Genomic DNA, 25,946 nt, shown 5'->3' on the forward strand with positions numbered 1-25,946 from the left:
ATCAAAAGGATGTAACATGTGCCTCAAAATGTTTTATATCTTTTAAATACTTACATTGAACAACAATTTCAACCTTTTTCTCCGCTGGACCAGTTTCAAAATTAAAAGCTACACACGTATAAGTCCCAGTATCTTCTGTTCGAATATTTTCTAGTACCAAATTAGCTACTGTTGATATCATTGTACCATCTGCCTTTTTCCAGGTGACATTTGGTGTGGGCATACCAACTGCATCACAGAATAACTCTACGCGGTCCGTTTCATTATAAAACATTTTAAATTTGGGGTTCGTAGATATCCTCGGTGTATTAGTGGCATATCTGGTAGGTCTTATTTCTTTGATGGAAGCGGCAACTAAAATGCGGGAAAATGAAAAGAAAAGACGGGTCATACGAATGTTATTCAGCAACAAAGAAATATTAATACAAGAAAATATTAAAGGATAAAATTTTGTAATTTATATACTTTAAAACAATAAAATTAACTAGCCGCCATTGTTTGCAAGTCATCCATTCACGTGATACTACTGTAACCAATCAGCACTCTTGGATGCCACCAAATTAGGGCTGTTGACAAGTTGTCGAAAATGCAAAAGTCAAAAACTTCAAATACCACGTTTTGCGCAGTTTATTTACATCAAAATATTACCATTTACTCCATATACGCAGAATCATAATTGTGATTCTAATATCTACGCCACTTACGAATAAAAATAGAAGACTGATGCAGTCATTTCAATAATGGCGATGTTAAGTTTTTCTTAAGCTTATCTCTAATAGTTTAATGACTTGTTTTTTGTCAACAATTAGAACATACTTGTCAACAATTTCTTTGTCGACAATATTGTCGACAACAGCCTTGTCTACAACAGCAATACACCAAATTGACCAAATAAATGGACACGACTTAATCGAGTCCAATGTTTTAATATTCATAGCGAGATTTCACTAGATTACTTTTAGAAACCGCTCTGTACCCATAGATTTTTACATAACTGTTATGTAAAATTATTCAACAGATCATTTTTGGCGAGATCCTGCCAAGATAAACTTACCATTAACAATTAATTCAACACTAGTTTGCAGTATCTGTGTATCCAGATATATTTGACATACGTACACTCCAGCATGGCGTGGTCTAATAGGGTTTATCCGAAGATGAAAAGTTCTATTATAATCTCCCTCCATTTGAAAACTCTTATCGAAAGGTGTCATAATTCTGCCATTACTCACCACATCTGAAATATAGATATGAAATCTAATAATAGTGTAACGTGTCAAGTAAAAAAATAAACCTATATTTTATTTTATTTTCAGTTTGGAAATGATGCCGGTACTTTAATGCGATTGAGCTGCAAGTGTGCCGAAAATCGCCCTTGTATACACCATTGTTTTAAGGGGCCATTTTATAATTCAAAGCACAAATAGTATAATTTAAGAGAACCAGGATAATGAAAGGACAGTGTCTTATTAGTGAACAACTGCATGATATAATCCTTTAGTTAATAAAAAATATAACGTGCAATTTTTATGAAAAGAACGCTCGTTTTAAATTCGTGGGGTGATTACATCACGGTTTACGTGCAAGTCAAATGGAGAGTGGTCATTGAGGGCGCTCTATAACCTAAGTGTCGCCGACCCAGTGCTTGGCATGCGAGTGGTCTCGGGTTCGCCCGTCGCCAAAAAGCCCTTAATGTTAAGATATGCCCTCATATATCTGCGGTACTGAGACCTACCGTGTGCAGTTAAGAACGTATATTTTCCATCTTTGCTTCTTCTTTTAGGAGTTACGATCCATTTTACAGGTGCGTCACCACGATTAACAACACCGCATTTCAGCGTAACGCTACTGCCATTCTGTCTTGACAGAATGCTTCCATCATTTAACGTCTCCTCTGGATTGAACATTGTATCGTTAAATAGTGATGAAAAATCTGAAAACAGAAACAATGTGGAATTTGGTAATAACAGGAGTTTGTCTTATTCAAGCTTACTTTAAGATGGAACTCCAAGTTGATTATCACGTATACGGGACGTGTACCCGCAAACGCTGTATCAACATGATCATATCTTCCAAATGCAATATTGGATACTCTTGAAATGTTCAGAATGTATTGTTCAATTAATCTTCAAATTATGCGGATCTTATTTTGAATTTGATGCATTAAACTGATCCATTATCAATAAAAACTGATTGGTACCAATAATTTTGATACAGCTTGATTCTCTAGATTTTGGTTTTCGGTATTATTTCCGTGAAGATAAACCAAACGTAAAGATGTACGTTCATTTCTTGTTTTTTGTTGTTTTTTTAATCCAGAAAAAGACAGAAGATGAATATTTCAAATAATCGGCTGCCTTTTTTACGTTATTTTCGAGAGATAAACACTTTGATGTTGCAAATTTAAATGCTCCTGTTTCGAGGAACGGTTATGTTCTCATTTAAAATGTAAAAAAATCATAGAAATGTCAAGTTTTCATTTAAAATGTTAGGCAAAACTGACAGAGAAAATGCTACTTTTGTTGTTATTTAATATTATTTCATTTCTAAATATTAGAATGAGATTGGGCTATTCCAGTTTAAATCCATACACCCATATGGGATACGTGGCTTTAATCTCTCACATAGGGTGTGTAGATGTCAAGTGGTGTCACCCATTCAGGTAGCCACATGCCAAATTCACACTCCCTTTGTGGAAGATCATGGACATGTCTTCCATAGTATGGATTTTAACTGGAACAGTCTATTGCCTTCTTATTATTCTTTTGACCATATTTTGTTCGTCAGTAAAACAAAAATCAAAAATTGTCTCTTGCAGACAAAAAATAATTAATAAGTTATGGACTAGCCTACCAAAATACTTTATAGAGAGCCACAGTCTCTTTAGCAATGGTTCTTGGTCAATTTGGGGTGCTGATATCGTTTCTTTTATGTATAATTTTGCACAAAGTCCCCCAAACGGTCATAAAAGGGCAACACAAGGATCAAATTTCAAAGTTGGTAAGTTTTGTTTAAAACACTACCAAATTAGTCGTCTCGTCATAAAAGTGGAGAAACAGTATAATTTGACCTATTTCTGAAGTATATTTGACCCTTTTCTCAAGATTATAACTTTAGAACGGTATGTCGCAAGTGACCAATTTTGAAATTTGACCAATGTGTTACCTTCTAAGTACTAAGTACCTTTTGAGGTATTTTCACACCTTTTATGGTAAACGTATACATACAGGATGGAATCGGCACCCCAAATTGACCAAAAACATTCTCAAACAGACTGTGGCTTAGGTGTACACACCATCTAAATTTGAAACCCCTGGGTCACTAATTTGTTTCTCTCAGTGACCGTGCGGGAGTGACACCCAGTGGTATTTACGGCAGTATCAACCAATAAGATCGAGCCTTATAAATATATTTGGTAGAGACATTGCATATTCCAGGTCTAATTTGGGTTTCATGATCAAAAACTCATTTTAAGCGACCCCATTACAAATTTCACGCAGCAGCCATCTTTTTTAGTATGCTTTCTAATACAGTTTCTAATTTTAAATCATTTACTAACTGAGTCCAGAAATCAATATAAAAAAGCAAACATCCATTTGCAATATTTTAAGGTAATTGATAGCTTTCAAATTGAATTCATAACTTATCTTTGAAGATGAAATTAATCAAGATAAAATACATCAAATAAATAACTTTCCCGTACAATTCACATTCATATCATTAATATAATATCTTTTAGCAAATCGCCATGCACTTTTTGAGTTCATGCATTAACTATATTTTCCTTTTAGCTTCGGCACATAAGAGAAACAAAAGAATTCAAGCTAATAGTATATAAATCATTTAAAACATACATGTTGCATTGTCAAAAATATATCAATATGCATTAATATTCAACTTCGATATGCATACATGCCGTGCATAGTTACAATACATAAAAAATACACAGCAGCATAGTATTAATTGCATTCTTACAAGAATTATTGAATATCGAAAACACAAACAAACAACAATTAATCATTCCTGTATTATGAATAAAACAATAAGGTTAATTATAAGCATTCGTTAGCATTCTATTTTAACAACTTTCACGTTAATAGCAAGGCTAAAATATTAAATTAATCATATATTTATACTCTGAACACAATAATTATATTTTTCAAACACGTTGTGCGACACGCTTGGTTACATTTCAGATGACCGTTTCTCACGCATAACTACTCACTAATCTATAAAAAAATACAGTACTATTCTTTTGATTAAAAGGTTATTGTCCTATTTTCCCAATTGAAACATATCTAAATGATAATTTTGCGAAACATATCTCAAAATTTGGAATATTGTGCAGCAGTCCAGCTGCTAGCCAACCTAAAAATAGCAATTGCCAGCAATTAAAAAAGTAGATATCGTGATTTTACTCGGGACTGTTTAATTAGGTCAAATTATAACTTGGTTTTCGAAATACATTTATGTTATGCAAGAAACGTGTAATTTTTGAAATTAAGTGGAATTCACATAATTACTTTTTGTAAGGGACCTGTTATAATATTTAAGGGGGTACTACACCCATAGCCAATGTTTTGCTTATTTTTGCGTTTTTCCCAAAAATTACAGCGCATTGGTGACAAGTAAGATATGTATATTATAGCAAGGACTACAACTACTGCACTGAAAATTCAGCAACTCAAGGCAAGTAGTTATTGATTTATTGATGACATATTGGTGTTCCCTCATTTTTGACTGTAACTCCACAACTGTGGTCTTTGCTGAAATAAAATTTCCAGTGTAGCAGTTGTAGTCCTTGCCCCTATAATATACATATCTTACTTGTCACCAATGCTCTATAATTTTTGAGAAAAATGCAAAAATAGGCACAAAATTGGGCAGAGGTGTAGTACCCCCTTAAGCCAGATGGGAGTGAGCGTTTTGATACAAAATCGACACAAAGTTTTGATGTTAGATTGGGAAATTACTGATTTTTCAACAAATGAAATATGAAAAATTTATCAACTGAGTGATATTTCCTGCTATTTATGCAACCACACTTTAGAATTATTATACTTGAATAAGAATTTATTGAGCTTTGAGAACAATGTTATTTTGTTTTTCTCATGTTTCTAATATTTCTAGAAATTTTCATGTTCTCTCGTTTCTAGACGTTTGTGTTTCTCGCGTTTCTCACGTGTGATATAGAGATTGTCATGGCAACATAGTTTGCAATGATATATGGCACACATTTTTCGGTATTTATTGAAGTCATATTCTTTGCCTTTAGTGTTAGTAAAACTTAATAATACAATAAAGGAGATTAACTTACAACAAAGCCATGCAATTAAAAAAAAAATACAAAGCGAATATAATAGTTGTTGAGGTTTTTTGCGATGGGAGAAAGGAATTAATAAATTATGAATTGACATAGCAGTGTCATTATTGGAATAGTATTATTGGTTCAATGTGTTAGTATCTGTGCATAATGGTTTTATAGAATTCAAACTTCTTTAAAACAAAGGACAGGTGTTAATTGTAATATCGGGATTTCAATAACGATTGGTCAATTAAGTTAGTTAAAATATTTTTTTTAAAGTATATTCACTTGAAAAATAGTTTCGAAAGAGCTTATAAAATTATTGTAAGAATAATTTTTAATGCATGAAACAAACCTTTAAAATGAATAAATAACACATTTTACTAAGGGATAATGTTTTTATACTTTAAGTCGTAAATTATCTTGGTTAAGCTTTATATTAGATATTAGTAGCAGCATACAGCCTTTTTTAGTAATGCATTTCATTCATGCTCGGATGTTGAAAACCACTAACAGCCAAAATCCGTTATTGCAGTTAAAAAGAACTGCGAACAATTAAACAGCTTATGAAAAGCATCGTGACATGTTCGGAAGCAGTAGCCTTGCTACATACCTTCATAGTCCTCCGCAACAAGGCCCTTATATCTTTCTCGGCAGTCTCTGAACCAAGCCCCGATCTTCACATCGGGGTTAGCCATTTGTTCAATACATTTCTGTGTTTCTTCGTCAAATGGGTATTGCGTGGAACCGACCAATACTCCATCTCCTGCCTCTCCTATAGTATGGCGATTTGTAACAGGAAGGTCAAAGGACAGAATTATTGTCAACTTTGGACCTTTTATGCATTCTATCGCATTCAGACATTTTAGATAATTACATGTACGCCCCCCCCCCCCCCCAGCCGGAGTGCGATATGTGGTTATAAGATAATGTAACCAATAGCAGCCATAAGCTCAATATATGAAATAGGTGGGGAATCATGTGCATTGGATGTCTTTATTCAGTCCAGCTTTCCAGAAAGTGACCTGCTCTTGATTCAATCATTTGTCAGATTGGTAAGTGTCATGCTGGAAACATTTCTGATAGGACTGGTTTGTTTATGAAGTTTGTAGCATAATGATCACGTCTGTCGTTATTTAGTACTCTTGCTATTTGGTCCCCGCGCTTAGTTATCAATGTCAATGTGGTTAGGGTACGGGTAAGGAGTAAGATTAGGATAAGGAGTGTGGTAAATCTATTGGCTAGGTTACATGTAATGTTGACTAGCTTGTGGACGAGAACCCCCAAAGAAGAACAATATAATAATGTGTTGTAATATATTGCAGGAAAAAGTTTTCTCTAGACTGAAATTACGCAATTGTACATGTAGTATTATGAGATCAAAATAATTACATTATTTATAAAAAATTAACAGTTTAAAATCCACCATGGGTTTCATTTCTTTTCGTCGTCGGCAGCAACGGCTGCATAATGCGAAGTACTGCTTTGTAACCATAAGCGTACATGTATCTCAATATTAAAATATGACGCTTAAGAAATCTGAAAATATGACACAATTCTGAGTCTGTATCGCTATTATAGACACCCTTACTATGTCAACATTTTATTTTTATCTTCTTAGCACAAAGTGTTGCTCAAGTGACATATCTGATCAGTTATTAATGTTAATGTTTAGTTTCAAAAGGTATATTTACTTTTCCCGTTATTCATTTTACTATTGATTACATTTTAACTTTGATTTCAGTGTTAAGTCCCAGAAGTATTATAATTTCACAAAATAAAAAAAAATCAGAATTATCTGCTTAAATATTTATTAATATTTCTTGCAAACAACGAAACAAAAGTAAAAATGAAACCGCGCCAACAAGAAAGTTTTTGCGAACAAGGATAAACATGAATAGAACATATTATATGTACGAGTAGTTAAAATAGTTGATTTGATAACATACATATTGTTGACTTCTCATGCTAACATGTGATTAAATAATAATAATTTCTCGTGCACTATCATCCAACGTCACAGCAGGCATTGTTAACATGCTGACTGATTATCTTCTAACCTTCGGCACCTGCGCAATCTTTTCTGCATTTTATAATATTGGCCCCTAGGCGTTCACCTGGCACAACCTGTCGTAAGCAAGCTTTTGTACAAGCGTCGTCTGGAACAATGGTCGAACCCACGACTATCATATTCGGTACGGGGACGGGGTCTTGAACCGCTGCTGGTTGAGCTAAATCAGGTTAAAAGGGTTGTATTAGTTTAGATACGATATACAATAACAATTATCAGTAAGGTATTGCTGATAGATACTTGAAGAATGAACCTGTTAAAGTAAAGTAAAATTAATTAAAATTAACAACAATTAGACAATGTCACTCTTTATAATGAGGAAAATAGGAACAATACAGCAGTGTAAATGCATTAATCGCTATAAAATCAAATGCTTTTATGTGTTAAATAAATTGATTGCTATAATATGTTTCTGTCAGTTTGTCATTTCTATCATTTTAACTTGAAAGGTTTTTTGGTGACGAACAATGTGTCTGTCTGAAGTCCTTAAAATATAAAGCAACATGTATATTGATTTAAAATTAATTGGCTGGAAATACGTCCTCTGTCTGACATGGGATATGAAAATTAACAACTGAGGAATCATATTGGTTGAAACATATAGCAATCCCGAGTATAGCAATGTAACTTTAGATGATCAAGTAAAGATAATATATAATATTGTTTGTGTTGCTAACTCGATCTTCTTTCTTTCTCCGTCTCCCATTGATTCCCGCTCCCCCTAGTTAAATTCTCTCTATCCTTTCATCGACATCTTTTCATCTGTAATAACTTTAAACAACACCTCTCTTTTTACATTTGATTAGTTAAATTAATTTATATAATCAGAGTCAGACAGTGACTTGAAGCTTATCCAACTCTGTTCACTATATGAAATGGTCTCTTTCCCATTGGCGTATTTCTTTAGCCCTCATAGCTCAAGTTGGCCTCAAAAAGTGGAGTATATGTGATGCGATCAAGCAAAATCATTCGGAACTTTCAGTTTTTCAGTTTCTCAGTTTCTTATAGGATAGTAAAATGCATTTACAAAGCTGCATTTTGCAGAAAACCTCATTAAATTTAACCAAACAGTTCGAAAGATATAAGCAATTAAGGAGTTTCCAAAACAACAGGAAACAAAAGGAAAATATTCCTTTGTTTGGCTATATCTCAGAATCACTATTTCCGAGTTCCGACTGATTTTGCTGTTGTACTCCACACATTTAAAGGTCATTCTACGTGTGTACAAACAAATTGAGTTTAAAGAACTTTGTCTTCTAGATTGATGTTGAGATCATATTGGTACAAGCATGTAACAGATCTTGAACATTCGATAACCCTGCACCTGTTCTGCAATTCATAAGGAACTCCTAATCCGCAATGAACAGGTTGGTTATCGGAATGTTATACTGTTGCTTCTACAACGGCAGCTTTGTGTTCCGTTTTATGGTTTTATATTATAAACAACCAAAGTCTTGTGTCAACATTATCCAATCGTCACTTTGTATTATCCACTATATATGTGGATAAAATTAATCACTACATATTCACCCGGAGAGGTAGTATTAAAAACTTGAACTAATGAAATTATTGGATTACGGTAAAGATACTACACACAAGGCAGCTTTTTTGCTGCTATAGATTCCTTACCAATTTTATCTTGCAATATGCATGATTTCAGTATCTATACTTGAAATATAACCTTACATGTGTATCCTGTAAACATAGGCAAAAACATCATGGCGTGCAAAGAGGACATTATTATTTTATTTGAAAGCAACTCGTTACATGTAGGTCACTTGTGACGCATATATTTTTTTCGAATTACTCTTTGAATATTTTGTTGTGTTGTATTAGAAAAGTCATTATGCTTAGTAGGGGAAGGTAAATAAAGTGACCCAGTCCTGATTTGTCTGGTTAATTTATTCCAGAAATGAAACAAGTTTTGATACAATGTGACATCAATATCCTTATAATGTCCTTGATTGATGCAAACAATGATTGAACATTACCGGAAGACATTACGGCACACAAACAAAATGTTTATATAACATTTCAATAAATTACATTAACCCTGCTCACAAAGTATGTCGTATCGCATAACACACGTTTTTATAATACTTTTTGTAATTCCTGTCGTTATGATAATGTTTCGAACTTAGGGGACTGTGCAAATTAATTAATTATAAGTGCTGTAACTTCTTAATTGTGTACATCCATATCAAAACGATGCACTTGTCGGCTGCTACATGTGTCTCATTTTACATAATAGTTAGGAATAAGTACCAGGCTCATCTGAAGTGGACGTCACTTCAAGTCATTCCAAAATCATGTGGTTCAGGCATGTTCTCTGTTTTCCTGAACCATACGACTTGGGGATGAGTTGAAGTGACAATAAATTTATCTTTATCTTGCAATATGAATGATTTCAGTGTCTACACTTGGAATATAACCTTACATGTGTATCCTGTAAACATAGGAAAAAACATCATGGCGTGCAAAGAGGACATTATTATTTTATTTGAAAGCAACTCGCTACATGTAGGTCACTTGTGACGCATATATTTTTTCGAATTACTCTTTGAATATTTTGATGTGTTGTATTAGAAAAGTCATTATGCTTAGTAGGGGAAGGTAAATAAAGTGACCCAGTCCTGAGTCTGGTTAATTTATTCCAGAAATGAAACAAGTTTTGATGCAATGTGACATCAATATCCTTTTAATGTCCTTGATTGATCCAAACAATGATTGAACATTACCGGAAGACATTACGGCACTCAAACAAAATGTTTATATAACATTTGAATTAATTACATTAACCCTGCTCACAAAGTATGTCGTATCGCATAACCCGTTTTTATAATCCTTTTTGTAATTCCTATTGTTATGATAATGTTTCGAACATGTATAACTTCTTAACTATTCATGCAAGATAAATAAAAAGTATACATTTTGGAGAAATAGTCAAGGAATCTAATATAAACACATGTTTGGTGTAAAGCAACTATTTTAGAGAAAATAACAAAAAAACAAACATTTTGTTTGCTTCACTGTTTTCTAAACTTACTATATTTTCTTTTTATAAATACCAAATCACAAATGCAGACTCCCTGACTAGTTTCCATTCCATAAATGTATATCTATGGACGGCTACATAAACTTTAAGTACATAATTAGATTGATAAAGTTCACTTCGAGGATTGTTAAACATAAAAAAAATTAAAAAAACTTTTAGTTTTTAATAATCCGCCATAAAACTTGTATTATATCACGAATGTCAAAGTATCAAAAGTTATTTGATATCAGAAGGGAATTCCTCGTATTCAAAATGCAATTTGTCTGATATATCTCACCAAAAATACTTCGCTATCTGATCCAATAAGGCCAGGCTTTATATTGGGCTATTCCATTTTAAATCCACTCTACCCCTGTGGAAGATTTTGGAAACATCTTCCACAGGGGAGTATGTTTTTCAAATGTATTTGGTCAAGGTTAATCATTTTGAATCCCATACTGCCCCTGTATTATGGATTTACCTATATCTTGCACAACTGGAGTGAGTATTTCAAATAAAAGTTACCCAATTGTCTATTCTATTCAAAACTCATACTCCCTCGGTGGAAGACCTTAGCTAAATTTTCCACAGGTGTAGTGTGGATTTTAAATGGAATGGCCCATTCCGATATCTTGCGGGCGTCTTCCGTTACGACAGACGCAGCGGCTAATTTTTCGCCAGCGCCTTCCGCAGCAGCTTAAATTTCCCGTAGCATCTTCCGCTGCGGAAAAAGATGACAAGGACAACAATGCAAGATTTGACAAGAGCAAATCCGTGAACAAAGCTAATAACACCAGGTTCCACAACATACTCATCCATCAGGGCACAGTTATGTAACCCCAATACATTTACACATTCATTGAATGATCTTTGAAATTTTGGGTACAAACCCTCATACTCAGCAACTTGAGGTCAAATTTCGCACTGTGATTGTTTAAAGCCTTAATGTACGATTTCCTTCCAATTTTAATTTTGCTATTATAATACTCAAAATGCTGAAATAATGCTAGTAATAATTACCGGGAAAGGTTTCTGTCCATTTTGAGCTGAAATAACAAGGTAACGTGAAAGAAACCCTGCCTGTTATTTTGGTCGTTTAACACGCAGTTATACAGGAGGACATAATGCCATAACTCTTTGAATTATGACATTATGTCTAACTTTGCTCTGTTGAACTACAAACACAACAAATTCCATTTAGGTACAATTTGGGACATGTGTAAACATTACAAATATGCCAAAAAATCAGGTTTGAAAAACATTAACCAATTTCATAATAGTTCGTACATGCTATTGGGTTGAGGCCATTGTGGTCCATAGTGTAAGACGTCAGACTATGGCCTGTTTCTTTATATGTTATTTTCTCTTGGATATCTCACGATACAAAACAACCGCAAACAAAATACAACTTCTCAATCTTACACTCTTTGGTGGTTTTTTTCTCACACAGAAAACTGTAATATAGACAGCAAAAGAATCAAGGTGTCCGTCATTTTCACCCATGTATATCCTAAAGAAAAACATAAATTATGTGATGTGATTTTTCAAGCAAATTCAGTCTCAGTCGGAAGTCGGAAATATAAGATATAGCTTTTTGTTTCCTATTGTTTGGAAACTCTGTAACTGCTCATATCTTTTGTGAACTGGTTGTCCAATTTCAATATGTTTTTTTTTCTTCAAAATGTAGCTTTGCAAATGCTTGTTACAATCCAATAAGAACCTGAAAATTGTATGTGACCGACTTCAGACTGATTTTGCTTGATTACACTACATTTATGTCTTAATTAGAACCATGCAGCAGCCAATAGCTTCACCTTTTAGCACGGATTTAAGACCTCATTCGTTGAAATCAGTCAAGAATTAAAGGCACGGTACATGATCCAAAATCCGAAGATGCATATTCAAAATTTGCGGATTGCTCCATTTGATGTCGTATTGATTTGCACACAAATCGTTCTCGAACAAGAAAAAAAGCACTGTGCTTTCTATTAATTAGAACATTACAATGCAACTTTTGATATTATTCCTTCCTTGAGCTTTTGATCCACTTTTCCTCTATAGTATTCTCAACTGAATTTTAACAAATGAAGTATTAAATCAGAGCTAAGGGGTACAGGTACTCGCTTTGTTTATGATGCAATATTTAGGTGAATCCCGAAAGCCGCCTACGCCATTTAATCCTATATGAAGAGCTTATTTGCAAAAGCCCTTCTATCCACTTTTTGACTTTTTGAGAAAAACAACTTTTTTTGATTGTGAATTATTACTTGTTCGATTTGATTCAGTTTGGTTTTGGATAAAGTTTTAACGAATAGAAACTAAAAGAATAGGGTTGGTACGATTTTCAAGCCTTCCTATTTTTTTTTATATCGCGCATTTTGTGGATGTAAGGCCTTTTGCAACTAAATAAATCTACACCTTTTCTAGAAACCATTTTTGCAATCAAATGTGAGGACATTTTTTGCACTACTTTGTGTAACTTGACTAATACTTTCAAAATCAAAAAGAACAATCGAAATATCTCATTTACTTTTTTCATTATGAATTTTTAATTAAAATCGGCAGAATGCCATTGAGTATTTCCGAAGCTACAACTTTTGTTAATTAAAACGATTTTTTCAAACATGGTGACATACAAACAGTTCATTTTGGTTTTGATAGTTCAAGGAAATTAACATTAAAACAAAACTATTTCATATTCATTTTAAGTTCAGATTTTCAGAAATTCCCTAAGATTTCCCGAAATAGTTTTGTTTTAATTTGTGATGTATAACATAATAGCCTTAAATGTTAATATAAAACTATCATTTCCTTTCATATTCCACAGAAAATCAGGTAAAAATCGTATGTTCGACTATTCTACATAACCAGACTTTCCTAGATCCTACTTTTGTGGAGACGCGCTCACATTATGTTACGACATTACGTTGGAAATGTTTGTGCCTATTTGTGACGTGTCATGTCAAAAGGAGACACTTTTGAGCAGGATCGCAAATGGAGAAATAGCCAAAAATCTGCCCGGGGAGATTTTTTCACAATGTGGGTTTGTTGCGAATTTGTGATGTTATTAGTGTTTAGAATATTGTCTGATAGTTTCAGACCGAAATATAACTGGCATCTTGTATTTTTTGAAACATTTTTCTTGGTAATTCCTACTCTCAACATTGTCAATAATATTTTTAAAGGCCGATATCTCAATTTCCAATTTTATAATACCATAACTTATGAACTCAATATCTTCGCTTAGGAATGTCTGATTTCATTGGGGAAAACGGCATTGTGGAGCAAAATATCTCTATATTTAAGATATGTAAAAACCTCAAAATTGATAACCTGCCCAAAAGTGTCTCCTTTTGACATGACACGTCACATTTTGGAATCATTGGATATAGAAGAGTCATAGCTATTACACAAATGCATAATCAATATAATTATGACTATTGATATAGAAAAATATAGGATGTTGCAACAACAACAACCTCAGGCAACAACTCTTCGGGATTTACCCAAAAGGTTTATTGCTACAATTGAGACATTCCAATACTTAGCATTTCCACATGAAAAGTATACCTTAAATCTTCTGTCACTAAAAGGTAATATTCATGATCGGATACCTTGAGTGTATTACAATACTTGGAGTAACAATATATATTGTCGATGATTGAATGTCGACAGATTGTAGCATCACATGATAAACAACAATGAAAGGCTGGATCTGGAGGGGTTCCCATGTTGTGGTTGTTTTTTTAATTAAAGTAGAGAATAATAACAGTAAAAGGAAGGTTTAAAGGAAAGTTTTATTTCAAACTCTAATGGTGACCCGCAGGTCAAATTGCTAGAATTGTACATTAAACACACCTAAACAGACACAATGCAAATTGCAGACAGCAGCTTAATCAGCGCAAATATTGCAACATTGAAACAAACAACTATACACACATCCAATCCAACCCCACCCCACCCCAGTAGGTAATGAGGATAAAGTGCCTTGCCCAATGACACAACACGTTGGCACGAGCGCGGCTCGAACTCGCAACCTATGGATTATGAGTCGGGCACCTTATCCACTCGGCCACACGTGCTCCACAAAATTTGGTCGCGCTGATAAGGTATGGACGGACTTGGGGCTGCTCAATAGCTAAACGTAAATGATCATCTAGCAGCATGACAGCACCCAATAACACAACATTGGAACCCCTCCATATCCAGCTTTTCATTGTTGTTTATCATGTGATGAACAGTCTCGCATTACGCTAAGCATGAGATGATATCATGGTATTAGTCCAAACCACATGGTTATAATGCACAATCTGCTTTCGAGATTTTCTAATTCGTACGTTACTTTTAAAGGATTATTGGGTGTTGCTAGATGATCATTTACGTTTAGCTATTGAGCAGCTCCAAGTCCGTCCATACCTTATCAGCGCGGCCAAATACGAGTAATCGTCTTATAGTACATGGTGTTACGTAGAATTATCATAAGTCAGTGCAAAATTTGCTACACTAGTGGAACCAAGGTTATTTTGCTTCCTTATACCCTAGGTAACAAAACCTGAGTTGGTTCCATTTTTTTCGAGTGTGTCTTCGGCGGCCATTTTGAAATTCAAAATGGCCACTATATTTAGCCTTTTTAAAGCCGTATTTGTCCCTAAAGCGCACAAAGTCATATTTTTCTTAATGATTATTTATACTTTTGATTGTCAAAATCCACTAAGAACATAATTAGGATCATTTTCTAGAATCCAAGATGGCTGCCAAATCCAAAATGGCCGCCAATTTGTCTAAAATGGTCTGCCAGCTATAAGGACATTGATTTCTTTCCTTTTTCCTGATTATTTTCACTGCTTATGTTTCTGAGAATCCGCTGAGAAATAAAAACTTAATTTGGTCCATTTTCTCCAATCCAAGATGGCCTCTAAATCCAAAATGGCCGCCTTTTATTGTAATATGGCATACCGCTTTGAACAATTACTATCATTGAGAGTAAAATACATCTTATCTTACGTCTTATTTCTGTTAGATATGGATAAGAAAATGATTCGAAACATCTTGAAGTAGTGCAACAACATTGTTCAAGGAGAATATATGTGCATTTAACCTTTCAAAATGGCCGCCAAATTGTCTTGAAATTGGCTAAGATTAATTTTTTTTAGCATTTATGCAATGAAATGCAGAAAATCAAGTTTTTAAAAGTTGAAATTTCAATATTGTAATTCATTTTCAAACATTTATGATAGAGCTGACCCTGAATCATAAGTTCCTCCGTTTGGTGCACAGCTGTAGGCCTATCACATTGGTACACTCTTCATCTGCTCTACTTAGGTACTGGAATGTTATCTGCATCACTCGACCATCCTAGCTTGAACGGGTCTGGAATATTTACCACAAGGTCTTGACTCCAAACATATGCTTGCATATGCGACCGCAGAATGTGTTGATGCCACGCACTAGGAAATTGAAGGAATTTTATCAATCCTCCCTGGTTGGTTCTTGAAGCGTTTCCGTCTCAGTGTTTGATGCCACGCACAGAAGTTGGAGGGATTTTATCAATCCCCCTGGTTGGCTCTTGAACCGTTTCCGTCTCAGGTTTTCAGTTGTGTTGGCCTGTAGGTCATTTTTGTGCCCATGAGCCTGCACAAAAACCTCTCACAGCCTGAAACAACACATTAAGAAGGCATTTCTGCATCACCAAGTTGACTCAGTGCTGTGAGTTCTTCAGGTGTTGCTTCAGTGAAGGCCTTGAAGGCAGTCTTGTGTCGCATCCTGTTAAAAATGAAATCCTGGAAGCGCTGCTGCTTTTGATATCCCAAGACGGATATGTATTGGTTTCAGCAAGATTTTCCTTCTGTTGTCACCTGTTCCCATACGCATGGTTGTCTGAAGACCAAGAATCGTGAGTCTTCGAAGAGCAAGTACCATAACATCTGTATCTTGGGTTATGATATGGACATTCTTTCCAGCTTGAGAGATCTCTGCTAGCTGCATGTAGCATGATTATAGTGTCTGCTTCTTCTTGTGTACTAACACATGTCGATGGCTGAACATAATTTATGTTGCTTTTCACATGCAGACGTGTTAGAGTGACTATGAAGGTTGCCGTGTCATATTTGATAATTATGGAAGAGAAAACTCAATCAAAGATATAATCAGACGAACATCATTCAGACAACCATGCTTATGGGAAGAGGTGACAACAGAAGGAAACTCTTGCTGAAACCAATATATATCCGTCTTGGGACATCAAAAGCAGCAGCGCTTCCGGGATTTCATTGTTTAACAGGATGCGACACATGTGGACATATCAGAGGTATAGGCAAAAAGACTGCTTTCAAGGCCTTCACTGAAGCAACACCTGAAGAACTCACAGTACTGAGTCAACTTGGTGATGCAGAACTGCCTTCTCAAAGTGTTGTTTCAGGCTGTGAGAGGTTTTTGTGCAGACTCATGGGCACAAAAAATGACCTACAGGCCAACACAGCTGAAAAACTGAGATGGAAACGCTTCAAGAGCCAACCAGGGGGATTGATAAAATCGCTGCAACTTCTGGTGCATGGTATCAACACATTCCAGTCGATGGCGGAACATCATTCATGTTGCTTTTCACATGCAGACGTGTTAGAGTTACTATGAAGGTTGCCGTGTCATATTTGATAATTATGGAAGAGAAAACTCAATCAACGATATAATCAGACGTCGCAAGTTATGAGTCCAATCATCAGCGAGAGCCTACATTGTTGCTGACACAACCCCCATCCATGACTCAAAGCTATTTTTGGCTATAACAATAAAACTAAGGGCTCCGTCACAATCTACCTGGCAAACAGTTTTGCAGCCATCGACAGGTGTTAGTACACAAGAGGAAGCAGACACTCTAACATGCTACATGCAGCAGAGATCTCTGAAGCTGGAAAGAATGTCCATATCATGACCCAAGATACAGATGTTATGGTCCTTGCTCTTCGAAGACTCATGGTTCTTGGTCTTCAGACAACCATACTTATGGGAAGAGGTGACAACAGAAGGAAAATCTTGCTGAAACCAATACATATCCGTCTTGGGACATCAAAAGCAGCAGCGCTTCCGGGATTTCATTGTTTAACAGGATGCAACACATGTGGACATATCAGAGGTATAGGCAAGAAGGCTGCTTTCAAGGTCTTCACTGAAGCAACACCTGAAGAACTCACAGCACTGAGTCAACTTGGTGATGCAGAAATGCCTTCTCAAAGTGTTGTTTCAGGCTGTGAGAGGTTTTTGTGCAGGCTCATGGGCACAAAAAACGACCTACAGGCCAACACAGCTGAAAACTGAGACGGAAACGGTTCAAGAGCCAACCAGGGGGATTGATAAAATCCCTCCAACTTCTGTGCGTGGCATCAATACATTATGCGGGCGCATATGCAGAATGTTTGGAGTCAAGACCTTGTGGTACATCCAAATATTCCAGACCCATTCAAACTAGGATGGCCGAGTGATGCAGATAACATTCCAGTACCAATGCTGTCAGACATTGCAATAGCTTCCGAGTCTGTTGTCGAGCTTGTTAGGTGCGGATGTGGAATAAGCAAATGCTCCAGAAGATGTTCCTGCAGACGACACTATCTGAGCTGACTTGTACAGAAGTATGTGCTTGTGGAGCAGATGAAGAGTGTACCAATACAGCTCTGTGCACCAAACTGAGGAACTTGAAAATACTGATAACATAGATGATGAGTATTGATGACAACTAGGCATTTAGATGCCTCAAGGTCAACTCTATCATAAATGTCTAAAGTTGAATTACAATATATTTCAACTTTTAAAAACATGATTTTCTGCATTTCATTGCATAAATGCTGAAAAATTAATCATAGCCAATTTCAAACACATTGGCGGCCATTTTGAAAGGTGAAATGCACCTATATTCTCCTTAAACAATGTTGTTGCACTACTTTAAGATGTTTAGAATCATTTTAATATTCATATCTGACAGAAATGAGATACATGTATTTTACTCTCGATGATAGTAATTGCCAAAAGCGGTATGCCATATTTTAATAAAAGGCGGCCATTTTGGATTTAGAGGCATCTTGGATTGGAGAAAATGGACCAAATTAAGTTTTTAGTTCTCAGTGGATTCTCAGAAACATAAGTAGCGAAATTAATCAGGAAAAAGGAACGAAATCAATGTCCTTATAGCTGGCAGACCATTTTAGACAAATTGGCGGCCATTTTGGATTTGGTAGCCATCTTGGATTCTAGAAAATGATCCTAATCATGTTCTTAGTGGATTTTGACAATCAAAAGTATAAATAATCATTAAGAAAAATATGACTTTGTGCGCTTTCGGGACAAATACGGCTTAAAAAAGGCTAAAAATAGTGGCCATTTTGAATTTCAAAATGGCCGCCGAAGACCCATTCGAAAAAATGGAACCAACTCAGGTTTGGTTCGTAGGGGTATTCAGAAGCTAAAAAGCATTGGTTCCACTAGTGTAGCAAATTTTGCACTGGGTTACGTAACACCATGTACTATTATGCCTTGGCTGCTATGTTAAAAGCGGACTTGCGTGGGTACGTCCATAGATCGCCTATTACACCGAGCAGGAAACAATCTCCAAATGCTCATATCTTAAGCCATTAATGCAGCAATGCATAAAGATACAGACAAACGAAGCAAAGTCCGGAAATTCAGTTGATGCTCCAATATACCGGAACCAGTTGGACTGCATTGGCCAGGTTTACGTAATAGTTATATAAGTAAATCCACATAACATACCTACTAGTATAAATAACATTTTGTCAGAGCCACAAAAGTAGTAATTGTTGAAAAGGTGTAGCAATATGACTCAAACATTTTTTTAAGTCATTCCTAATGACGGTGAAATTAATATTTAAAGGTGCGATGTGATACACATCTCATTAAACATACCTTACAATTGTTTGGTGCAGTAAAACTATTTTGGCACACTAGATTGAGTGAGTGTTACTTTAAAGTTTAAACTAACACATTGCACCCGATATGCCTTCTGGTAATTTATAATACTGTACGGTATCATAGCTGCTATCCTATAATATCACATATTATTTATGCTTCGAGTAGGTACCCAAACTTCGCATACTTGTGTAATCTTCCACAGGGCGCATTTATAAGCACACTTCTGGTGGAATTCACCAGGCTAATCAGCATTAATTTATAAGGCATAGATTCACTAAATACAACATTACATATACATAATCTGTTTACACCATGATCAAGTATCGCTTTCTGTAAATGAGGCATCAGAGGAAGCACTTCAAAGAGTTATGCAGTAATAATTTTACTCCTGGTGAAGGCATTTTCAACATAGTGTGCCAAAAAATCGTTTGGCCCTTTGGCGTGCATAAAAATCATTGACGTGCTAAAAGTCATGTACTCTGTTTCTTGACAAGCCCAAATTTTGCGAACCCATCATTATAAACCGTTAGTAGATGTAATGACGGCATTGTTAGCCGAAAGCTTTATCAACATTTAGTTTTAGTACTCTATTTGTTGTGTAATGGGTTCTTATGTAAGGTAAGCAAACGATTGTCTGTTTCCTTCGTGCCTCCGTCCTCTATTACACTCCCGAACATGGAAAAAAATGATGCAAAACGTTTTATCTATATCGTTTAGATTGAACAAAGCAAAAGGTTTCAACAACCTAAACTAAACAAGCAGTTTAGTCTTAAATGTTGCTTTAACATGGTAACTTAATTGCATTGAAGTACTAATTCAAGTGTCTGACGCAATAAAGATCCAATTATAAATAAAGTAAACGAAATGTATCTAGCCAGGAGTGAGGCCCATTGTACTGGGACCCTTAGCTTTATCATCTAATGTTACTAATTATGAAAATACCTTTAAGATATTTGATACGTTGAAAATAAAGGCCCGTCACGTTGTTGTACTAAATGAGCTATTCCAGTTAAAATCCATACAACTACTATGGAATACACTACTTTAATCTCCCACACAGGGAGTGTGAATTTCAAATGAGGTAACCTGAATGGGTGACTCCATTTGAAATCTACACTCCCTGTGTGGGATATTAAGGTTGTGTCTTCCATAGGGGTGTATGGATTTCAGCTGGAATAGCCCTATATCTAAAGGGAAAAGACATGTGGGTTTGAGACCACGCGCAAATAAGTCAATTATAGTTGAGAAACAATCAAAAGTTTTGTTAAATTTAAATGATTCCTGTAACCCTTAAAATTAAAAAATGTCAAATTGCTTTGTTGCGCTGAGCCAACCATGACATTTTTACAACGTATGCTTTATTTAATTCATTTTTGAATTATGATGTCAAAGTAATCTAGAAATTGATTTTCAAATGAATAACCAATAAAAGTAAGAATCTTAACGTGATTCGAACTGTACTATCATTTTAGAGACCTTCATACACTAGTGAAAAATTGAAAATGAGAATTCTTTCAAAACGATGAGAATTGGACAATAGTATGAGAATTTAAAATGTTCTCATTTATATAAAATGTTCTCATCCAAATGAATGAGAAATATTAATTACCGTGTCAACAACCTGTCACAAGTGGTTAATTTTCTCATTTAAAACAATGTGACAGGTGGTTGACACGTTAATTGGTATTTCTCATTCATTTGAATGAGAAAGTTTTATATAAATGAGAAAATTTTAAATTCTCATACTTGTGTCCAATTCTCATCGTTTTGAAAGAATTCTCATTGCAAATTTTCCACTAGTGATAGTTTTAAACAAACAACCGAACTGAATCATCTTGTCCACAGAGTAAAATGATACCAGACTGCAATCATTCCATACATATTTTATATCCATATTTGCTGTATTATTATCAGAATAAACATATTACTTCCCATTCATAGCTAACATAACAATAACATGACCATTCCTTGTTCTGTTTCACTCACAGGTTCAAACGGGCTTTTCAATTTGAAATCCACACTACCCCTGTGGGAGATTTTAAAAACATTTTCCACAGAGGGAGTATGTATTTTAAATGGAATTAACACATTAGGCAGCTCCATTTGAATTTCATACACCCTCTGACGAAGCTTCAACCTGAAGGGGTAGTATGGATTTTAACTGTAATAGCCCAATATAATATATATGTCGACATCGTTCGGAGTTGCTATCGGGGATAACAAATTAAAGCATACTGCCTGTCGGCTAAGTTGTTTTTGCAGTGTACTGTCTCATCCATATGTTTGTTATATTCAGTTATAGTTGTTACAAGCACGCTTTATGCTATCTGAGACAACAACATGACATCTAAACCACACACTGCTTGTCTTCAGTAAATATTGTTTCCTGGCTTGTTTCAATGAAGCCAAGATGCATCAATATTGTCTAGAGCAATATAGGAATGATATTTACAAGTGGGTAGTATTATAAAAAATCAATTTGCAGGACCTCATTTGTCAACAATTTTAAAGTAGTCATCTATTTTTTTTTTGTTATTTGGGTTTTTTTTTCAACAAATCCTAGTTTCCAATCAAATACCACTTGATATCAGGACGATGTAAGTCGTGAACTTCACCTTAAATGCGCAGTAAAATTTATGTAGGCATACGAAGGAAATCTGAAAAGCGTTAAGAATCTGTCACTGACCACGCTTATATAGCCAATGTACAAATAGGTACAACGCACAAGTTACTTTGGTACATGAGTTGGGCTTCCTAAAGCTAACCGATAATAACAAATCAGATAATCTTGTTGTGAAATTTATATTTTGAAGGGGCTGTGCAATAATTATACGCCTTCGTGGAGGGCAATGGTTGGGGGGGGCAATTCTTGGAAAAAGAAATGTTTGGTCAGCCGAAAGGGGGATGAGCAATTCTTGGCAGGACGCTCGTTGGGCTCGCAATATTTGATCTGCAAATATTTGCAAATTGGGATCCTAAAAATTTGGCATGTGCCAAGGGGGGCAAGGCATTTTTGGCAGGTCAAGGGGGGGGGATTTACCTCGGCTCATAATTACTTCACAGCTCCTTATGTATTATTATTATTAGGTAACGCCCGAAGACGCCATTGAAAAAAAAAAAAAAAAAAAAAAAAATCAGCACCACAATATTGACAAAGTTAGCCAATAAAATCCATTTTGGCATGCAAATCCAGCGGGATCCAAATATCTGACACAGAGAACTCTACTAAAATCTATAATGCTTATTTTTACAGATATCCAAAAATTGTCATTCTTTACCCTAAAATTAACTTTTAACATTTCAAACATGTTAAATGTCAACGTTCTTATAAAATTACATGACGTTCGCATTCTATTACAGATTCCATTGTTAAAATTTCACAACACAATGTCATTAAAGCGTGTCCAAGTCACGACCTTAAATGACGTTAATATTAATTCTATACTAACAAGGCGCTACTGGCACGCGTATTAGAAGGAGGGTAAAGTGTGAAACGTGGGCACGTGATTAGAATTCCCGCCAATCTGTATAAGGCGGGAAAATGTCAGACTATGATGGTAATCATGCGTATAAAGTGGCGATGAGTTACTTCGAGCTCCTTATTACCTATCATTGACTAATCAGTAATGCTGGACCTGATGATGTATGGTCCAGGGAATAAGATTATTGATATGATATACTCCCGCTATAGTTAGAAATGTTAAGTAACCCACACGGTTTTATTTGAGTTATTTTATTACCAGAAGAGGTGTCTTGCATGTAGATTTATCAACCTCGCTTTATGAATCAAAAGAAATTTACACAGTTAAGATGATAATTGATAAAAGTGATTGATTTCATCAGTTGTACGTGTCATCATAAACTTACACTTACATCAACGTTTTTTGACTGAAACAAAAAACTATAATGTATATTTTTGTTTTAAGAATAGTTGATGAAGGGTAATACTAAGCCTGTACATTAAGAAAATAATCAATACTGAAAAAAAAGTAAACAAAAAAATGTATCTATATAATACCTTTCAAAGCCTTATAATTGAAAATGCACGAGTCACTATTTGTGCTTGAAATGACACTATCTATAGTGGCTAAGTATTATTGAGAGAGATTTCCTCGCCATAATTGTTGAAATTTGAGAGAGCGTAATACCATTAGATATCTTTCTTCTTCACAGGCGAGTTATTCTGATTAAACACAGACACATTGTCCATTAATACACGCCTACACACATAAACATGCATGCATATAAAAATACCCCAACCACCCTACAAGATTCTGCTATCAAACGTGGACATTGGGTAAGAAACCTTACACCGAGGGCGTAACATTCATTATCTGACCATGGATACGCCTGGTAAAATTGGAGCAAATCGTGGATCTTTCATTATCTGTCCATGCGCTATTGCAATTCATTGCAGCTATAAAAAGAAGACTAGTGAGGACGGTCCTCCATTGCAGTACGTCTTCGTTCAATAGTTAAGAATCAGATGTGTGCTTGTGTGATCGTAAACAAATGCCACCATACACCATTACATCACGTCCAACCAATCTGACGGAAATAACAAAACAACAACAGCGTTTTCATTCGCAAAAAAACAATTATGATTTTTTTGTTGGAGTTGAATTCACCAAATGACGTAACAACATAGAGGCATTGTGCTGTTAGATTGGTATGATTTACATCGTTTTCGATGCACCACTGCGAAATATTAAACAGCTTAACTAAGTAATGGCGCACTATGTGCAAATAGAAGGCTCCCTCCTTTAAAATCCCAACATGAATTAAGGTTCCGTCCTCTTATTTGCTGGTGGGAATTTTACGGGAAGGCACTTTTAGGTTGTGCCTAAAATTCCACTTATGCCAAGGGAGCCCATAGCGACGTTAGGAGAATCTTTACGGTATATTAAAATGACGTTTTGAATGCACTAGGGAGTTTTAACAATAAGAAAATGGCGAACTTTTGTGTTCCACTTAACTCATAAAAGAACAGGAACTTGATGTTGTGGTATGAGCCCTTAAGCATACATTAGCAACGACATCATGTTCAATTCTTGTTTGCTTTTCGCTTGTCTTATCTGATGAACTAGATCACACTAGGATCCACAAGATGCTCATCTATCAGAGCACATCTCTTTAACCCAATACAGTTGCACATTCATTGAATAACCTTTAAAAATGTGGGTACTCAAACTCATACTCCGCAACTTGAGGTCAAATTCTTCTCTATGATTGTTTAATTGAGGTTATTGGACTATGGCATTGGGATGAGGCTGTTCTGATCCATAGTATCAGCACTATCCCTGTTCAGCAGATGTAGGTTAAGAGACGCTAATGATGTCTATCTTTATTTATCTCAACGGTTCATTTATTATCCACAAGATGAGGTTAGGATCCATATAAAATATGTATAAGGGATGTGCTACATTATGTTCTTGTATTCACCGTGACCTTGGTAACGACATTTTTATGTATGAGTCAATGAGAAATTTAATTAGCTAAAAATCACTTACTTTTGAACAAAAATTATGCGGATGTTTCATATTGGGCTATTCCTATTGAAATGCATACACCCCATATGGAAGACATGTGCTTAATCTCCCACACAGGGAGTGTGAATTACAAAATAATGGAGTCACCCTTTTAGGTAGCCAATTTGAAGTTCACAATCACTATGTGGAAGATTAAGAATATGAAGGGGTGTATTGGTTTCACCTGCAATAGCTCACTTCATCATATGCGTCATTGGTGAGTCCAAAGCATTTCCACAAGTATCTTATTGTACAGGCTCTGACATTCATTTCACACTTCATAGTCTAGGAGAAAGGGTTTTGAAAAAAAAAGGTCAACCCATGTCTACCAATGTTTTATACCACGAGGTGTTAGTATAGACCCTCTAGATGACTGCTGGGGATAGTGGACTACATTATTGTAGGGTATGTTTTTCGCTAGAGGTCACGAAAGGTCACACAGGTTTAATGTCATTAAACATTGATTGACATGGGTGTTGAACTCAATCCTTAATTAAGGCCCGTGTGAGATTTTGAGCTCCTATAGACTATCACAACTAGGCCATATCCATGACATATAAATCCTGAAGTATCCAACACATCGTCCTTGCTATGGTTCGAATCTTCAATGTTGGAGCTCGCGGCACTTCGATCATACTTTGCCTGGTAAAACGCATAATAGGCTACAGACTCACCCCAACATACTAAGGTCTACAAAACTCCCCCAACTGACTGATACCTGTTACTAACCGTTAAAGCCATTGTCTCAGGGGAATGGTCACTTTCTGGAAAGCTGGACAGAAGAACCGATGGACCATATTGCTCTTGGTTTTAAATTCCAGAGAACTAAATAACATCATAACTTGCTTATAACCTTATAAAATTACTAAAGCTGTCGAAATTGCTAAGGGACTTTTACCGTTATGCGATGGTCTTTTCATTACTTAACTTTAATCCATCAGAATTTCTTCATTTCTGAGATAACATTATGAATCAGTATCAAAAGAACATAATAACAGCATCTTTGATACAGCTTATTTGACATCTGTTTGGCATATTCTATTATACTGTTGAATACGTTGACGTTTGCTTTGGGATCATTATCCTTCTTAA

General features: G+C 35.3%; 1 protein-coding gene across 4 annotated transcripts in view; it reads right to left on the reverse strand.

Moving 5' to 3' along the window:
• Window positions 1-25,946, reverse strand: part of LOC140170180 (neurotrimin-like) — a 116,245-nt gene that overhangs the window by 28,943 nt on the left and 61,356 nt on the right. For 2 of the 4 annotated variants that reach the window (XM_072193508.1, XM_072193506.1), the window contains exons 2-5: window positions 7,366-7,536; window positions 1,736-1,933; window positions 1,055-1,237; window positions 55-354 (exon numbers count right to left, since the gene is read on the reverse strand). In XM_072193508.1, the coding sequence (XP_072049609.1) occupies window positions 55-354; window positions 1,055-1,237; window positions 1,736-1,933; window positions 7,366-7,536 (852 nt within the window). Of the gene's footprint in view, window positions 1-54; window positions 355-1,054; window positions 1,238-1,735; window positions 1,934-5,918; window positions 6,081-7,365; window positions 7,537-25,946 lie in introns of all 4 variants that reach the window. The other 2 variants (XM_072193507.1, XM_072193509.1) reach the window with 2 other exon arrangements.

This window comes from Amphiura filiformis, chromosome 14, assembly GCF_039555335.1.
Source record: "Amphiura filiformis chromosome 14, Afil_fr2py, whole genome shotgun sequence".
Lineage (NCBI taxonomy): Eukaryota > Metazoa > Echinodermata > Ophiuroidea > Amphilepidida > Amphiuridae > Amphiura > Amphiura filiformis.